We start from the raw sequence: 15,796 nt of genomic DNA on the forward strand, positions 1-15,796 counted from the left end.
ACATATTAATTGTCTATAGATCACAGAGTTAAGTTACATTTTTTCCAATTTTATGTGTTTTTCTTTCATTTTCTCCTGTATTACGCAGTATACAATAACATGACAAATAATAGAAATTTACATTTATCTGCAAAGCATTATAATTTGATAATAGCTCAGTTTAGTGTGGAAAAAGCTTTTGCAAGATACCTAGTCATTCATTAATTTAACATCAGGCTTTAGGTCACTAATATCAGCTGCCAGCTTTCTTCATTCTACTTTGACTGTGTGCCATCTACCTAGTTTGCTTTAAGCTAATGCTAGAATTGGACTCCAGCATATAAAAACATGAATGTTTCAGCTGGTCTGGAAGCTATTTAAATAAAAGCTTCCCTCACCTGAACATCCTAGGAATTTGGAGGATATTGCCAGCATCGAGCCATGAGCTGCGTGTTATTTCTCAATCTGATTTATGCTTGTTTTTATTTAAGCTAAGTGGATAAGCCGAGGAGAACAGCTGTGTTAAAATCAGTTAAAATCACCACTTGGAAGAAACATGGAAGAGTGGATGGCATAAAAAAGACCTTAAAAGTAATGATACTATGTAGATCTGCCCATGTTCTGCTACTGGTGCATTTCAGTAAACTGCTCTCAAAGCTCAGTTCCCATAATCATAACTCTTCTGTTAAGGGTAGTTATTTGCTCTTTCTTTTTAAATGAATATATAATTTAAATAACTGAAGAAATTTAATTAGCAATTTAATAAATAAAGCTTTTGGCCAAGCATTGTTTTTTCAGTTGTAGTTTTCTCTTTTCTTCTATGTCTTTATATTTCTTTCTCTGTGTCTTGTAGGACAAACCTCCTGCAGACCAGGAGAAGACAGCAATGGACCTGGCTGCTGAGCAGCTGAGGTTGTGGCCAACCCTTAATAAACAGACACAGCAGGAGCTGGTCCAGAATGAGGAAAGCACAGTTTTCAGCCAGGCCATTCATTTTGCCAACCTCATGGTCTACCTGCTGGTACCACTGGATACAAGTAAGAACAAGCTGCTGAGGACATCAGCCACTGGGGACTGGGAGAGTGGAAGCAACAGCATTGTCACAAACAGGTGGGTACCCATGGCCAGGCCTCATCCAGCAGGATGAGCCACAGCTTGCACAGTGGCTGTGCTCTAAATACCAGATTGTTTCAGCATCTTCACTTCCTTTCAAGTTTAGTAGTTGAGTAGAAGTCTAACATGATTCCTCTCAAATAGCAGCGTTTTGTCTGGAGTGATTCCATTTAAAGGAACATTGTATTGTCCCAGTAAGAATTTTTAATCTAGTAATGCAGATGTTGAAGACAAACATGGGGTTTGGTGAGAAAGAAAACAGCAGCCCCAAACCTACTCTGTTAGTTTTTATATAACTTGAAAAAACCACTGTATGAACCTAAAATCAAGAAAGCATTTGTATAGCATCTATAAAATCATCATTTCTGTGCAACAGCTGCAAAGGAGGAAAGGCACTGAGGTCACAAAAAGCAAGAAGGCTAAACCACAAAGGCAAAGGTTAAATTACTAAGGAAGCAGTAGGAGTATAACACCAGTTCCATTCATTCCCTAGCATGCAAATCCAGGATATTTCATAACAAGCCTTCCTCCCTCTTTGTTTATTGTCTTCATTATCACCTCTCTGTACAAATTCTCACTTGATAAAATTATAGAACACTATGTGAGTACTTTGGCACCAAGTAAAAGACTATCAGGATGAAGCTCCCCATGGAGTTACTAATTTCTGCTGACTACACACCTCTAATCTCAGGCATTAGGGTGTGCTCAGTAGACTGCTTGTGGTGTATGTTGCAATCTATGAATTTGGCCCCTAATGTTATTATGGGAGGCATTTCTAGACATTCAAAGTACATCTCCCACTGACTTGCTTGCTTATCTAATGCACAAAAAATTTTCCTTATGATCTTTGTAGCTTTTGATTGCTTTGCTCTGCAACCTAAATATACAATTAATGGTTTTCTCTATATAACTGGATATTTGCTTGCCATGGGTTGCAAATACTTTACTTGACTTTATGAAAGGAAGACATATAGCTCACTTCCTAAAAGCTGTTTTTTCTCTTCTGTGCCTATCTGTGCTGGACTCATGGAGAGAAAATTGTCCAATGTCATCATTCATGAATGAATGAATTTCATTTTGGCAATGAAAGTACAATGTAATTGTGGTACCACCATATGCTTTTAGCACGGTTTGCAAATTGTAGCTAGGAAAAACCCCTACAGCTTGTCAGTGTCTGTTCCAGTGTCACATGTGCATCACCAGCTGAATTGTTCATGCTTGTTACTGCTTTTATTTCTGCCTTTAGCATTGCAGGCAGTGTTGCAGAGAGTTATGACACTGAGAGTGGGTTTGAGGACTCAGAGAACAATGATGTTGCAAACGCAGTCGTGCGCTTCATCACCAGATTTATTGACAAGGTTTGCACAGAAAGTGGGGTCACACAGGATCACATCAAGGGTCTGCACTGCATGATACCAGGTAGGAATTGTTACAAAGAGGTGCTTTATAGTCTTTTTTCTTTACCTAATTAAACAAATGCATTTTCTAATTTGAGTTACCTTCAGATAACTTAAAATGTTAGATTTCTTTTCCAGACTGTAATTGCTGTTGAATGTCAGATAATTATTTGCTTAGTGTCAAAATTTGAGAATTTCAGAATTATCAGAGTTTTAATTTCAGGGCAGCTTTCTCTTTCCCATTGTGTGAGACTTCATTTATGGTGTTCCTGCCTTTCAGGCATTGTAGCAATGCACATAGAGACCCTGGAGGCTGTCCATCGTGAGAGTAGGAGGCTTCCACCAATACAGAAGGCAAGTGTTATGAAACATGTTTGTATTCTTTACAAGTATTAGAATCATTAAATCTAGTCATCTTTTTTTTTTCCTCTCATAATGTTATGAGGAAATATCAAAACGTTAAAAGAAAATTTCCACCAGTGATAAATAAAGTGCTTGGCTTTGGTCTCATGAAATATGAAACCAGTAGAGCCAGACTTCTGATCATAAACAAGCTGTTGCATGCCCACTGCTTTTTGTGACCCATTTCTCCTCCTTGAGTCCAAGCTCTATCTCCCTTATTTAGACTAAGTGTCATAATAATTTTATTTTTAAGCTTTTAAAACCAAATATTATTACTAACCTGAAGTATAACACTCATTTACACTTCCATTTATTTGCATCAGCCCAAAATTCTACGACCAACTTTACTGCCAGGAGAAGAATTTGTTTGTGAAGGTCTCCGTGTGCTGCTGGATCCTGATGGCAGAGAGGAAGCCACAGGAGGACTGCTTGGAGGCCCTCATATCCTCCCTGCTGAAGGAGCTTTGTTCCTTACCACTTACAGAATTATATTTAAAGGCACTCCTCATGATCAACTGGGTAAGAAAATCCAAACAGTAATCAACAGGTAATTGTGGTCCTTCAGATAGGCAGGATTTTGAGCTGGCCTGTCCACCTATTCAAGCATCAACATCATTAAACGGTTTTTTTCAGACACTGGAAGCAAGTGAAAGGAAAAATATTCATGAGTTGGTGTTCTGCCTGAAATTATTGCTTGGAAATAACAGTATTTTCTTAATACGTCAGCTCTTCTGAATGATATTTTTTCATAGTTTGACAGGTGCTATTTCTAAGCAGATTGTCATTCAGAAGTACAAATGTATTGTGGAAAGTTTGTGGTCATATGTAAAGATATCAAAGTATATAATTTCTATTTATAAGTTATAAATTGCATTATGCAATCTGAATAAACTTGAAATTGTTTTTTTGTACTGACCTAGGTTTTGGGGATGCATTTCCCTTATGTAGAAAGACTCAGAAGGAAGGAGAATATTTTTCTAATCATCACAGCTGAAATAGAGTAGAAATTCAGAGTAGAAACTCAGATTTAGGAATTTGCTAACTTTTCTGGTATTTTGCCTGAAATTAATCCTGTACCATCATGTTCATGTTACTTTGTACTTATTCACCCTTGTTTATTCCAGTGGCAGTGTGAGCAGAGGTTGTGTGATCTGACAATGTCTGTGTGTTGTATCCTCAGTTGGGGAGCAGACCGTGATCCGGAGCTTCCCTATCGCCTCCATGACCAAGGAGAAGAAGATCAGTATCCAGAACCAGCTGCAGCAGAGCATGCAGGAGGGGCTCCAGATCAGTTCAGCCACTTTTCAGGTAAAAGGAAGTTCTGTGAAAATTTATGTGGCTGCAGGCAGCTCAAAATATTTACAAGCAGCAGTTGGCACTGGTATTAGTGAGGAATCTGGTTCTCTGCCCTGTAAGGTCAATAGACAAGGCAGAACTCATAGAAACCCTGGCATTTCTTGGCCCCCTTGATATTTACAGAGGGTTGCTATTTTCACATTGGATTTCTTTTGCTGCTTCCCTCACCTATTTTGGAACCAGAAAAGGGCTGGTTTTGGTCCAGAATCCCTTCATGTAAGTAGAGGCCTGGGGATGCTAGTGAGAACCTGCTTCCTCTCTCCTCCAGCTACATGGAATCAATATGGAAAAACTCTGGGTGTTGCTTTCTTCTCAAGGTTTGTCACTTCACCAGCTTTCTGTTAAAATCCATAGCAGAAAGTCATGGCATGTTGCACATGGAAGCTGCACTTCTAGGAGTCTTTAGGGTAGAACCAATAAGCCTCTGTATGACAGGCACAGATCTTGGAATTTTCTGTAGGATCCCCATCAGTGTGTTCAACAAAAGTATGTATGGCAGGGCAATTGATAGAAAGGGACTGGTAAAAATTAGGAATCCTGAAGTTTTCCTGAGTTTTCCTTCTTGGTTTTGAGAGATCAAAAGCTGCAAGCAAAGAATTCTGTGTTATGGACTGAAAGTAGACTGCTTAAGATATGAAATATTTTGCTGGGTTGACTGACTGCAGAAGCGTATTTTCATTGAGAACAATAACTCCAACATTTGAAACCATAACAAAACAACATTTTACTAATTCCTTACAGTAATGAACATCATTTAGCTAATCATCCTTCAGTATGCTCTTCAAAAACAAAAAATTAGGAATGCAAATGAGTAAAACAAGCAAAAAAAAAGTTGTTCTTGTGGGCTTTTGAGAGGACTTTTATTTTCCAGAAGTCTTTTTACCAGAATACTTAGCATGCTTCAATGATGTGATAAATACAGACACAGCTCAGTGTTTTCAGAGCTGGATTCAGGTCAAACATCATCTTTGCTTTTGTTTAGCATAGTTTTGTATTAGGTTCTGAGAACAAAAACAAGCCACAAACAGTTTATTCCCTGTCCCCTATGTAACAGCCAGGGTTCAACACAGGATGAAATAGCCCCTCCCCTTTGTTTATTAATTATGATTTTCAGATGGGTTTGTGTGCAGCTATGCTGTTTGGTATCTTTAAAACTTCAGATATGTGTAACCCCAAAAGACTGAAGAGCTCCTTTCAAGGAGGTCCTAGAACAACAGAGCCATTAGTCATTTGGAAAGTATTTACAAAACAAGTGCAATTGGAAAAGCAAGGATGAAATCCACCTCCTAGATGGCAAGCAAAGGAATTTAAAAGGTGTCTAGGTATGCGCTCAGAAATAGAGCTCTAGGATATTTCTTTGTTTGCTTTCTCCACATTCTTAGAGTTCTTCTGGGCCTTTTTATTGATTCCGTATTTTCTGTCTCTTATTTGTTTTCCCTGAATTGTTGACCTGCTTTCAGCAGAAGATGATTGGATGGGAGGTTTTTTTTTTCTTCCCCAGAACCTTTCAAAAAACATTTTTAGTCAAGTGAATGGATCAGTGTTGAATTGCACAAGGTTATTTCCTTCTTAAGGAGCAGATTTCAGTATCACTTTTTTGTTACTAGCAGTTTTCTATACTTCACAAGGTGTGGCCAAAATTGGAACATCTTAGTAATAGAAATATAATGGTTGTGACATATGAATGTTGAAATTGCTGAGTCTTTGAAGTGCATTACCAACCTCAGTTCCCAGTGTAGGGGCAGAGCTGGCAGACTATTTCCCAGCTAAGCTGTCCCATGTGACAAGAATTTGAACTGCTGTACATGTCTTAGTGCCAGCACTACAACTTGGATTTACCAAAATATTTTGTATTTGATCTTACGAGAATTCCAGATGCTGCCTAGTGAAGATACCTTAGTATTAGCACATAAATTTAAAATAGGAAATAAAAAATTCTTGAAACATGTAATAGCCTTCAAAATAAATGAGGCATATGTACATATATCTGTATTTTCTGAAGGACATAATACTGTGAAAGTATGGGAATTTTGCTGCTGCATTTTAGAATCTTTCAATTTCTGAAATTCTCAGATTGTTTTCCAGTTTCTAACATGTCATGTCTTCAATACACAGTTAATTAAAGTAGCATTTGATGAAGAAGTCAGTCCTGAAGTGGTGGAAATATTTAAGAAGCAGTTGATGAAGTTCCGTTACCCTCAGTCCATCTTCAGCACTTTTGCCTTTGCAGCTGGGCAAACAGCACCACAGATAATTCTCCCAAAACAGAAAGAAAAGAACACTTCATTCCGGTACAGCCTTTCTTCTTTTCTTTTCTTACTGATGTTCTGTCTTGTATTGTCCAAATGCACTGAACAACCTGAAAACTCTGCAAAAGTGGAGATCATGTCAAAATAAGTGATTGCTATTTTGCATCCCTTTGTATTTCCTGTAAGTAAATAGATTAGTAAGAGATAGATTAGTAGGATACAGATGTTTATTTGGGATAGGAATTATATTGTTTATCTAAACTTCTGGCTGCAGTAGATTTGAAGGAGCACCTTATTGCATTTTGAAACACACAAAATAGAAGTAACATCTTGAGCTATGCAACCTCAACATGGAAAGAAGATTAATTGTGTATTGCTTTATAATTAGTAGCCCAGCCACTTAAAGCCTGGTGTGAATTAGGATTAATTTTACCCTGTGCATTTGCCCTACTGGTTTTTAATTTAGAGTTTGAGCTTTTGGTCCTCTTTCAAATTTTGTTAGACATTAATTTTTACTGGACTAGCTGCATCATTAGTCTATTCCAGAGTGGTAGCTCCTGTGATTCTCTGTTGATTAGTGCATTGTTGACACAGGAAATAGAATCCCAAGCTAATCATGAAATCCTAAAACTTAAATGTAATTTCTATCTTTTCTGCCTTTACTTTGGCAACTTTCTAGGTTTATCACATTACTAGCAAAATAAAATCCTACAGAAAGATGACCTCTTTAATGATGATATTCATTACCAGTAGAAAGAAAAAGACACAAATTTATCTTAAAATAGTACAATTTCTGTTTAAAAATTAACACAGGAAGCAATTTTTCTGAAGTTTATAGTTGTTATATTAAGTGAAAAACTATTAAATCCATTTTATTTGCATTCCTTCTAGAAATCTGTAAATGCTATCAGGCAGAATGAGATGAATCTTTCCAAATGCTTTTATTGTTTTGGATTTACAGTACCTTCTCCAAAAGCATTGTGAAGGGAGCAAAACGTGCTGGGAAGATGACAATTGGGCGCCAGTACTTACTGAAGAAGAAAACAGGAACGATAGTGGAGGAGAGAGGGAGCCGGCCTGGCTGGAATGAGGAGGATGATGTCTCTGGTGAGAGTGTGAATCCTTTGTCCATGTTAGTTAATAAATCTGTCCTGTTGTGCTTTCATTCTGGTATACTGAATGAGAAATGCCTGCAGCAAGAAATGGGTTTTCCTAGACAGGAAAGAGAAGGGTTTCAAATCTGTGCGTTTAGTGAGTGTTTTCTTTTGCAATGAGGAGAGGAAGTTCACTTAATTCAGTGGTACAGCAAAGTACTAGATTGTTTTTTAATTATCAGACTATTTAGATATGGTATCTCTTAGATAATTTTTACATCATGCTAGTGGAGATGAAACAGCACAGAAGCATGCTGCAGCTTCCATTTCTCTCTAGACATCTGACACGTGCAGCTAATCTGTGAGGAGGAATCTGTAACTGGTGAGGTGCAAGAATGAGCAAATTGGAGACTTGTGGATGTGGAACTGACAGTGATTTCTGAAAGCAGCAGAACTCATTACTACTGAAAATACCACTTCCCATATTTTTAGTTGAAATTATTTTGCGGTAGAAGATAGAAAGAGGTTTGGGCACTTTGTGCAGTTTGTGTGATGGTGTGGAGTTTGGCTTTCCCCAAAAAAGCCTCTTTTCCTCCCATATGCTGTCTGTATATCCTTATCTGTCTCTACATCCTTATCTGGACCACTGCTAATTTATAATAAACCACTAGAGGGAACCAGATTCTCCTGTACATAAACAGGTGTTTTGTCAAAGCATTCTTTCTTTAAAAAAAAAAAAATAGGCATCTCAGATAATGAAGTGTTCTTCAAACACTGATAATTTCTTCCAAACATCAAACAATCTGAATTTTCCTGTTGAATATTTGGTCACTGAGCAAGGCAGCTCATGTGACTTAGGAAGAGATGTATGAGTTGTCTAAAGCAGGAATGAAGCCTCTGTTCTCTCTGAAATGGAAGAAAGCCATTCCAGGCAAGCTTAAAAATACTGTTTCTCTTCTTTCATTCCATATAAAGTGATGAGAAATAGACAAAAAGAAAGCTTTGGAAAACACAGAGTGTCTTTAGAGTGCTGAAAAATTACGGTCTTGAGTTCTTAATTGAATTTCCAGCATCTTCCCGAAGTGCTGAGTTAGCATGTGCTCTGATGTTACATGTTCTTTGGGTCAGAAACAATTCTGCAGGCTGGACCTGGGTGATTTTGGGGTGGTTTTGTGTCGTTCACCCAGAGACACCAAGCACAATCATACCTGTGTATTCAGTCTCTTGATGAAGAAGTTTGCAGAGTTTTTGCATTGCTGATACACAAAACAACAATACTCTTCCATGAACACAGGTGCTGTATAAGATTAGTGGTAGTCACTGTTTTCCTTCCCTAAAAAAACATCTAAAATTATAACTTGTGAGTCTCTAGACCTGCTGCTTTCCAGGTGTCTTGGCTGAAGGTGTTCAGGTGACCAAAGGCTGAGTTTGCTCTTCTCTCCCTGTAGCACTGGCACATCAGGGACAGGGAGCTGTCAGCAGCAGTGGCTCTGCTCCAGACAGAGTGCAGAGAGCACAGGCAGTAATCACTGCAGTTCTTTCTGTATTGACTGCTGTGGCTTTGGCTTTGTTTTTGACTTGTTTCCAAGTCTCAAAAACTGAAGTATAGGAGACTGTGCAGCTCTGCCAACAATGAACTGTCTACAGCAGGCGATGCACTGTCTTAGAAAAGAAATGGTAAAGATAGGAAGAACTTCACAAGATCAAGTAGCAACTCTCTGCCCCAAGGCAAGATCAACTTCATCTGTTCCCCACAGGTGTTTGCCTGACTTCTTCTTAAAAGCTTTCACAGGTGAAGGTTCCACAACTCTAGGCAGCTCATACCAATACTGAAACCATCCTTAATGCTGGAGAAAACAAGCAATTTTCTGAGATTCAGGACTAAACTTCCTCTTGCTTCAATTTAAACCCTTCATTTCTACTCTGCCACTATATACAGATAGAAGAGATGATTCCCCTTGTTCTGATTGCAATACATAATGTATTTATGATCTATCGTAGTATTTTTCTGTTGTCTTCTCAATGTTAAATCTATGCAGTTCTTTCAGTTCCTTGTTTATTAGTCTTGATGGACTTCTGATCCTCTTCACTGCTCTCTTCTCAGGCTTCTTTAGGTACTCCACATATAACTTGCACTATGATTTTGAAAACTGGGCACAGTACTGTAGTTATGAGTTGTTGCCAATGAACATCTGATTTCTTCAAATTCCTCCTCATCTCTTTGTTTTCAGAGTTTAGAATATCTCAATCATTAGTAAATTCTTTTTCTTATAGTGGTCATATGGGTGTGTTCAATAAAACAAGAGGCTGAAACATTCTTTGAAAACAGTCATATCTCAAGAATAGTAAAACAGAGGGATTATTTCTTAGTTTTTCAAAATCAAATAAATAATTTTAAACTTGAGGCAGCAAAATATCTTCATCTCCTTCTTCAGCTCAAGGACATGAATAGGAGTTCTTATGTTTAGTTTTTTATGCACAGGAGATTGTTTTGCAAAGTCTGATCACCAATGTACCTGCTTTCATGGGAGAAAAATCCATTTAGGAAAAAATATTTCTCTTCAGCTCAAGGACATGGATAGGAGTTCTTATGTTTAGTTTCTTATGTGCAGGAGATTGTTTTGCAAGTCTGATCACCAATGTTGATCACCAATGTACCTGCTTTCATGGGAGAAAAATCCATTTAGGAAAAAATATTTCACAAAATGCCCCCTCATCTTGAGTCAGTTATAGCTTTCCATTCAAAACTGTTAAATACCAAGATTTTGTATGACCCAAAAGAATTATTTCTAAAGCTCATTTAAATTTGTTTCTCATTAGTGCACTTCATACTTCAGCTGTTGTGTGACTTCTTTTTACCATGAAAAATATGAAAAAAGAGGAAAAAGAGGAGAGAGCGAGGGTGTTCAGCTTTATTATTTAGATCAAATAAATGATTATTTTTTTTAGCTGAAAGGGCAAAGAAAATTTTTCATTTAGCTTCTATACTAAAGATGCACAGAAAAAAAAATCATGGAGGTACTACTTCTGTAAATACTGAATGTTGTATACTGCCAGTAAAATGTTAATTATAGCATAATTTTTATTTTCTAAATAAGTTTAAATTCCAGTTTTATGAAGTCCTGTTTTAAGTTTAAATCCTCATATACTTTTCAGTGCCTCATCCATGAAGAAATAGGTCTCATATGCACATATTTCAATGCTTGAGGTGGTAGCAAGTAACTGATACATGCTGTGAGCAGTAAATCTGCTCTCAGAAGTATTTGTAAATGGTTGAAAGTGTCACTAATAGGCAGGTGGCAGGTTTTGTACAAAGACCTTGCTTGACTTGAATTTCAGAGTAGTTTGAACTTGTGGCATAGTTTTTTATCTCTCATAGTTGAAGTTTTTTCTGCTTTGGAAGGGGCAGCTGATATGCTTGGCTGAAGAAAGCTGCTGCCTGACAATGAAACTGAGACATTCAGAACCCAACAGTCATCTCTTGTGAAATTACAACACTGAAACATTTAAAGCCTTAAAAAGATTGTTACTTCTTCTGAAGATAGCTTTAAAAAAACTGTGTAGTTCATTTTTGTCTTGAATGTGTAATGAATCTGTAAAGAATTTGTAAATTGGTAAAGAAAGATTATCTGTCTTCAGTTCAGTTCAAATGAATATGTGAGATAACTTTCTCCAGGATTTTAGCTAGAGAGATGTTAGTCATACCAGTCACAAGCATAGGTAATTTGGTGCTATAATCAGGTTTGCTGACTAAAATACTGGTTTAGTGTTTATAAATTCAGTAAGCTGTGGTTTTCATGTCCTGGACCTTGCCATTCATCACTGGGAGCAGCACAAACTTGTTTGGAAGAAAGTAGTACTGTTTGCTGTGGAACTGCTGGCCTCCCCAGCAAGATTATTGCCTTTAGTTTCAGATGACAGCGAGCTGCACACCAGTGGCACCCTGAAAGCATCAGAAAAATCAACCATGGAGCAATTAGTGGAAAGAGCCTGCTTCAGGGACTACCAGCGCTTGGGGCTGGGCACCATCAGCACCAACTCCTCTCGCTCCAAAACAGAATACTTGAGAATAACTGCACTGAACAGGATGTACTCCCTTTGCAGGAGGTGAGTTTGTCAGTTCACTGAAGCAGCTGAAACTAGAGACACATGTATGTATATCTGCATTCATGTATTTGCATTTAGCATCTCTGCTGTTCCTAAATAAAAAAGCAAGCTTCAGAAGCTATTATAAATGACTGTTTTCTTCAAATTAAAAAGTATGTGTTAGAGTTCACTTCATGAAAGTATTTGCTTAAAAGTTTGTCATGTGCTGAAAGTCACATGCTGTGTTTTAGCACATCAGTGTTACTAAGTCCTTTCTTTTTGTTGGGAAAGCTGATGTAGTTTGCTGACGCTGCCCACAAAAATTCCTTTTATACAAAAGCCTATCTGCATGAGTCATATCAGAAGACATTTGCATTCTCTAGAGCCAGTTTAGGCTGGTCATTGCTTTCATTATGGACAATGGAATTGCCAGGAAGAAGGGCACAGAAGGAAAATACTAGATCCTTTCTTGTTTTCTCACTTGTCTAGTTAGAATCGATGCAGATGAAGGCATGAAATCTGTCCATTTTCATTATGCTTTGAACATTATGCAGACAACCCTTTTCTCCCCTAAAACTATGATGTTTTAATACTCTCTAGGCTTTTTTTTGAAAATATAATTAGTATCTGAAAGAATTACAAATCTCAGGACATAATTACTTACCTACTGCTATATTACTGTGGTTGCTGTGTAGACTGTAAATACCATGTACATTTATTTTGCCTGAGGGCAGTTGAATAGATGCCCAAGAATTGAATTTGCAGAAATAGTGTATATTGTAGAGGGAATAAAAGTTATTTAGTAAGCAGCAGATGTTTCTTGTTCCTCATCTTAGTTTCTTCATAACACATGAAATTGGCACTTAAGTTGATTTTTGATTTTTGGAGGCGATAGAAAATCATATTTCATATTGCTTGAATCCTTCTTTCACTAACATGAACAAAACTGCCATCTTACTGTGTTTTCTGTCTTTAAAGGTATTATATCAGTGAATTTTCTAATCTCTCAGTGAATTGCAGTGTTTTAACAGAGCACAAAAATGCAGTGTCAAGCACTCTATTCCAAGGACTCCAACTGTAAAATTTAAATATATTTTTCCATAAACGAAAGACTATTGTTTTCATTGTGATACTTTAGGCAATCTAACATTCTTTCCTTTCAATTCTCGTATTTCATATACAATTGTCAAAATGGAACTACTGCATTATTTGTGTACCTCAAAAATCTGTTTTCTGTCATGCTTAAAAATATGGCTTAATTATAGAGATAGATAAGAGTTGTGCTAAGAAGAAAAATACAACCAAATAACATGTACCTTAAATGGAAAGTGATTAGTAATGATAGTCTTACAATTTTTTTCATAAATCACTTTCTAATTAAAATGCAGTTGGCTTAAATTAATATATCTGCTAGGCTTGGACTAAAAATTACTTTAAAAATAAAAGTAATTCTAACAGTTAAGGTGTATTTAATTAAGATGGCTTTCAGCTTGTAATTTCAGGAATTTGTTTTTGCATTGCTGAGCATTTTGAAAACAATTTTAATTGTTTAATTTTATTTTTTTTTCCCTTTGCTGCCAATGCAGCTATCCTGGGCTGCTGGTGGTGCCTCAGTCTGTGCAGGACAGCAGCCTGCAGAGAGTGGCTCGCTGCTACCGCCACAACCGCCTGCCCGTGGTGTGCTGGAAGAACACCAAAAACAGCACTCTGCTCCTCAGGGCTGGGGGCTTCCATGGGAAAAGCGTGGTGGGCCTCTTCAAATCCCAGAACACACATCCCACGGGTGAGTTGGTGCAGCCAGGCTCCCTGGAGAAGGAATTTTGCCAGAGGAGAAGCAGTGATTGGATTGAATCAGGAGTCTCAGGGTATAAGTGGTTATCTGATGTTATTAGTTACTGTGTGGCAAAATCCTCAATGGTATGAAAGCAGTTCAAAAAATGTGAATGAATCATTTGGACAGAGACTGGACCAACACAAGATTTATCAGAATACTTCGTTTTTCAGAAGAGTGTAATATTAGGGTAACATTAATTTTGGAAATAACATTCATTGACTTCCATCATTCACAGGCAGTGTTTAGGATACTTGTGATTGCCTGGATTTCCATCTCATGCTAATAGCTTTTTCAGAGTTAACTTCATGCCAAGAATGAGTCAGTATTTTCTTTAATCAAACTGATAGTTGTTTAGAAATTATTCCAGAATTAGGCCATAATTTTTCTTCTTGGAGGAAAAAGAAATGTGAGGTTGAATTGGAGTACCAGAATCTCATTAAGGTATCAAAGAGATTCTTATGTCCTGTTTATGTTTGCATTTCTCCCCAGTAATGGCTAAAATGCAACTAAAAGTTTTGACTCTATTCAAGTGTGTTCTATAGAATTTTCCAAAACCTATAAGAAGGATACTGTACACTTATGTACAAGTGCCATAAAAGTAATTTGAAGATTATGGAGGATTATGTAAAAAATATTTAAATCATAATTTCTCCTTCACAGAATACCTTTATGAAAATCGTGTTTTTCTTATGTTTAAGAGCAAATTTATCAGACATAATGAGGGGTTTTTTTTTGTGTATCAAATGCACCTTTAGAATCTCATTGTTTCCAAGATATTAGAGTTAGACAGTATCTGGACTGACTGTTAAGGCTAATTTGTGAATCACTAATTATCTGCTGAATATTAATTGCTGCAACATTTATTGAATGTATCTCTGCAGTGTTTTGTGGGAGCATTTTTTAGTTGGAGTGATGAGCAATGAATGCAATGATCTGAAATTTATATAATGTGTTTTTGTTGAAAGGATTAGTAAAATGAATCAGTGAAGTGCTACCAATAGTTGACACAGCAGCTTCCAAAGCTAATGGCTACATCAGTTTTTCCACATCCTTATGGTGTGAATCCCAGGCATGGCAATTCAAATGTTAGTCCTCAACTGATTTAATACTGTTTGTCCTGGCTGAAATACAGATGAGGCATTTTAACCTGGTACAAATAGAGAATAAATTGAAAAAAAATCTGCAGGACTAATCTCAAAATTATGTAAAGACAAACACTTTGATGTTTTCTGTAGAAGTTTTCTGATGATTTCTTTTCTTAATTTTTTATATAGGCTATATATAGCCTTTTATATTGCCATATGTTCACCAGAATTTTATGGAGTAGATAAATGGATTGACAATAACTGTGTCTGACAGATACCTGCTTCTGGAGTTACTGTTGCTTTTAAAGTGTGAAGAAAATGGAGACATCCCTCATGAGGGAAAATTGAGAATATTTCCATGGTATTTATCTTACTTGTAATGGAGTTGAAGCTTGTTGAAGCAAAAGTGACCAACAAAGGTAGTTGTACACAGCTGCCTCAGCAGGAGTTGTGTTCAGTAAAGAAATATCTATAATGGAAAATGCATTGTGAAGCAAACTAAGAGGACAAAGAGAATCTGAAGTTAAATTCAAGTTGACAAATTCATTCTTTCCTAAACAGGAGTAGATTTTTATTGCTCAGTTCTGGGTTGATACAGAGAAACAAGGAGGGCCTGCTGGAACTTAGTGAGCATTTTTGTGACTTCCTGTTGCGTGGGGTATTACGCAAGTTTTCAGGGCATAGTTGGAGGTCAATGTGTTATATAAGAAGAACAGAACATATTTTTAGAGAAATTATGCACAGTACTTAATTTCTGTGTGGAACCAAACTGCATGTGCAACAGAATTGTATTTGCTAACGTCTGTCCAAAAAAAAGATTATTAACAGATGTTCAGATACGAGATGGAGAGTATATGGGTCTTTTGAAATGTTCCTTTGAAACCTGCAAGTTGATTTCCGAATTACTTTGATCTCTCTGGGAATTGTGCTGCAGAGCACTGTAGTTCTAAATATGACATTCTACACCTAAATTAGCATTTATTGGTCAGCTACCCTATGGAAAGAACATTTATGTTTCTTGAATGTAGCAACACTATCCAAGAGTATATATAACTTTTATAACAGTTATCTTGGTTCAGGCTGAATTACTCATCGTATTAGGACTTGTAAGATAAAGATGGAGCAACCTGTGACCAGGCATATAAAGCACATATTAGCATTGCAGGACTAAGCAATACATTTGTTTCCTGAGACAAAAACA

The 15,796-nt window shown here is 37.0% G+C and overlaps 1 protein-coding gene across 6 annotated transcripts in view; it reads left to right on the forward strand.

Moving 5' to 3' along the window:
• The window catches only part of SBF2 (SET binding factor 2), a 232,705-nt gene that overhangs the window by 182,548 nt on the left and 34,361 nt on the right, over window positions 1–15,796 (forward strand). For all 6 annotated transcript variants that reach the window (XM_039706765.1, XM_039706769.1, XM_039706763.1 and 3 more), the window contains exons 19-27: window positions 833–1,089; window positions 2,339–2,511; window positions 2,770–2,843; window positions 3,215–3,410; window positions 4,072–4,199; window positions 6,363–6,538; window positions 7,458–7,603; window positions 11,499–11,697; window positions 13,263–13,459. In XM_039706765.1, coding sequence (XP_039562699.1) covers window positions 833–1,089; window positions 2,339–2,511; window positions 2,770–2,843; window positions 3,215–3,410; window positions 4,072–4,199; window positions 6,363–6,538; window positions 7,458–7,603; window positions 11,499–11,697; window positions 13,263–13,459 — 1,546 coding nt within the window. The remainder of the gene's footprint in view (window positions 1–832; window positions 1,090–2,338; window positions 2,512–2,769; window positions 2,844–3,214; window positions 3,411–4,071; window positions 4,200–6,362; window positions 6,539–7,457; window positions 7,604–11,498; window positions 11,698–13,262; window positions 13,460–15,796) is intronic.

Source organism: Passer montanus, unplaced genomic scaffold (assembly GCF_014805655.1).
Source record: "Passer montanus isolate IOZ18808 unplaced genomic scaffold, ASM1480565v1 scaffold2, whole genome shotgun sequence".
Taxonomy (NCBI): domain Eukaryota; kingdom Metazoa; phylum Chordata; class Aves; order Passeriformes; family Passeridae; genus Passer; species Passer montanus.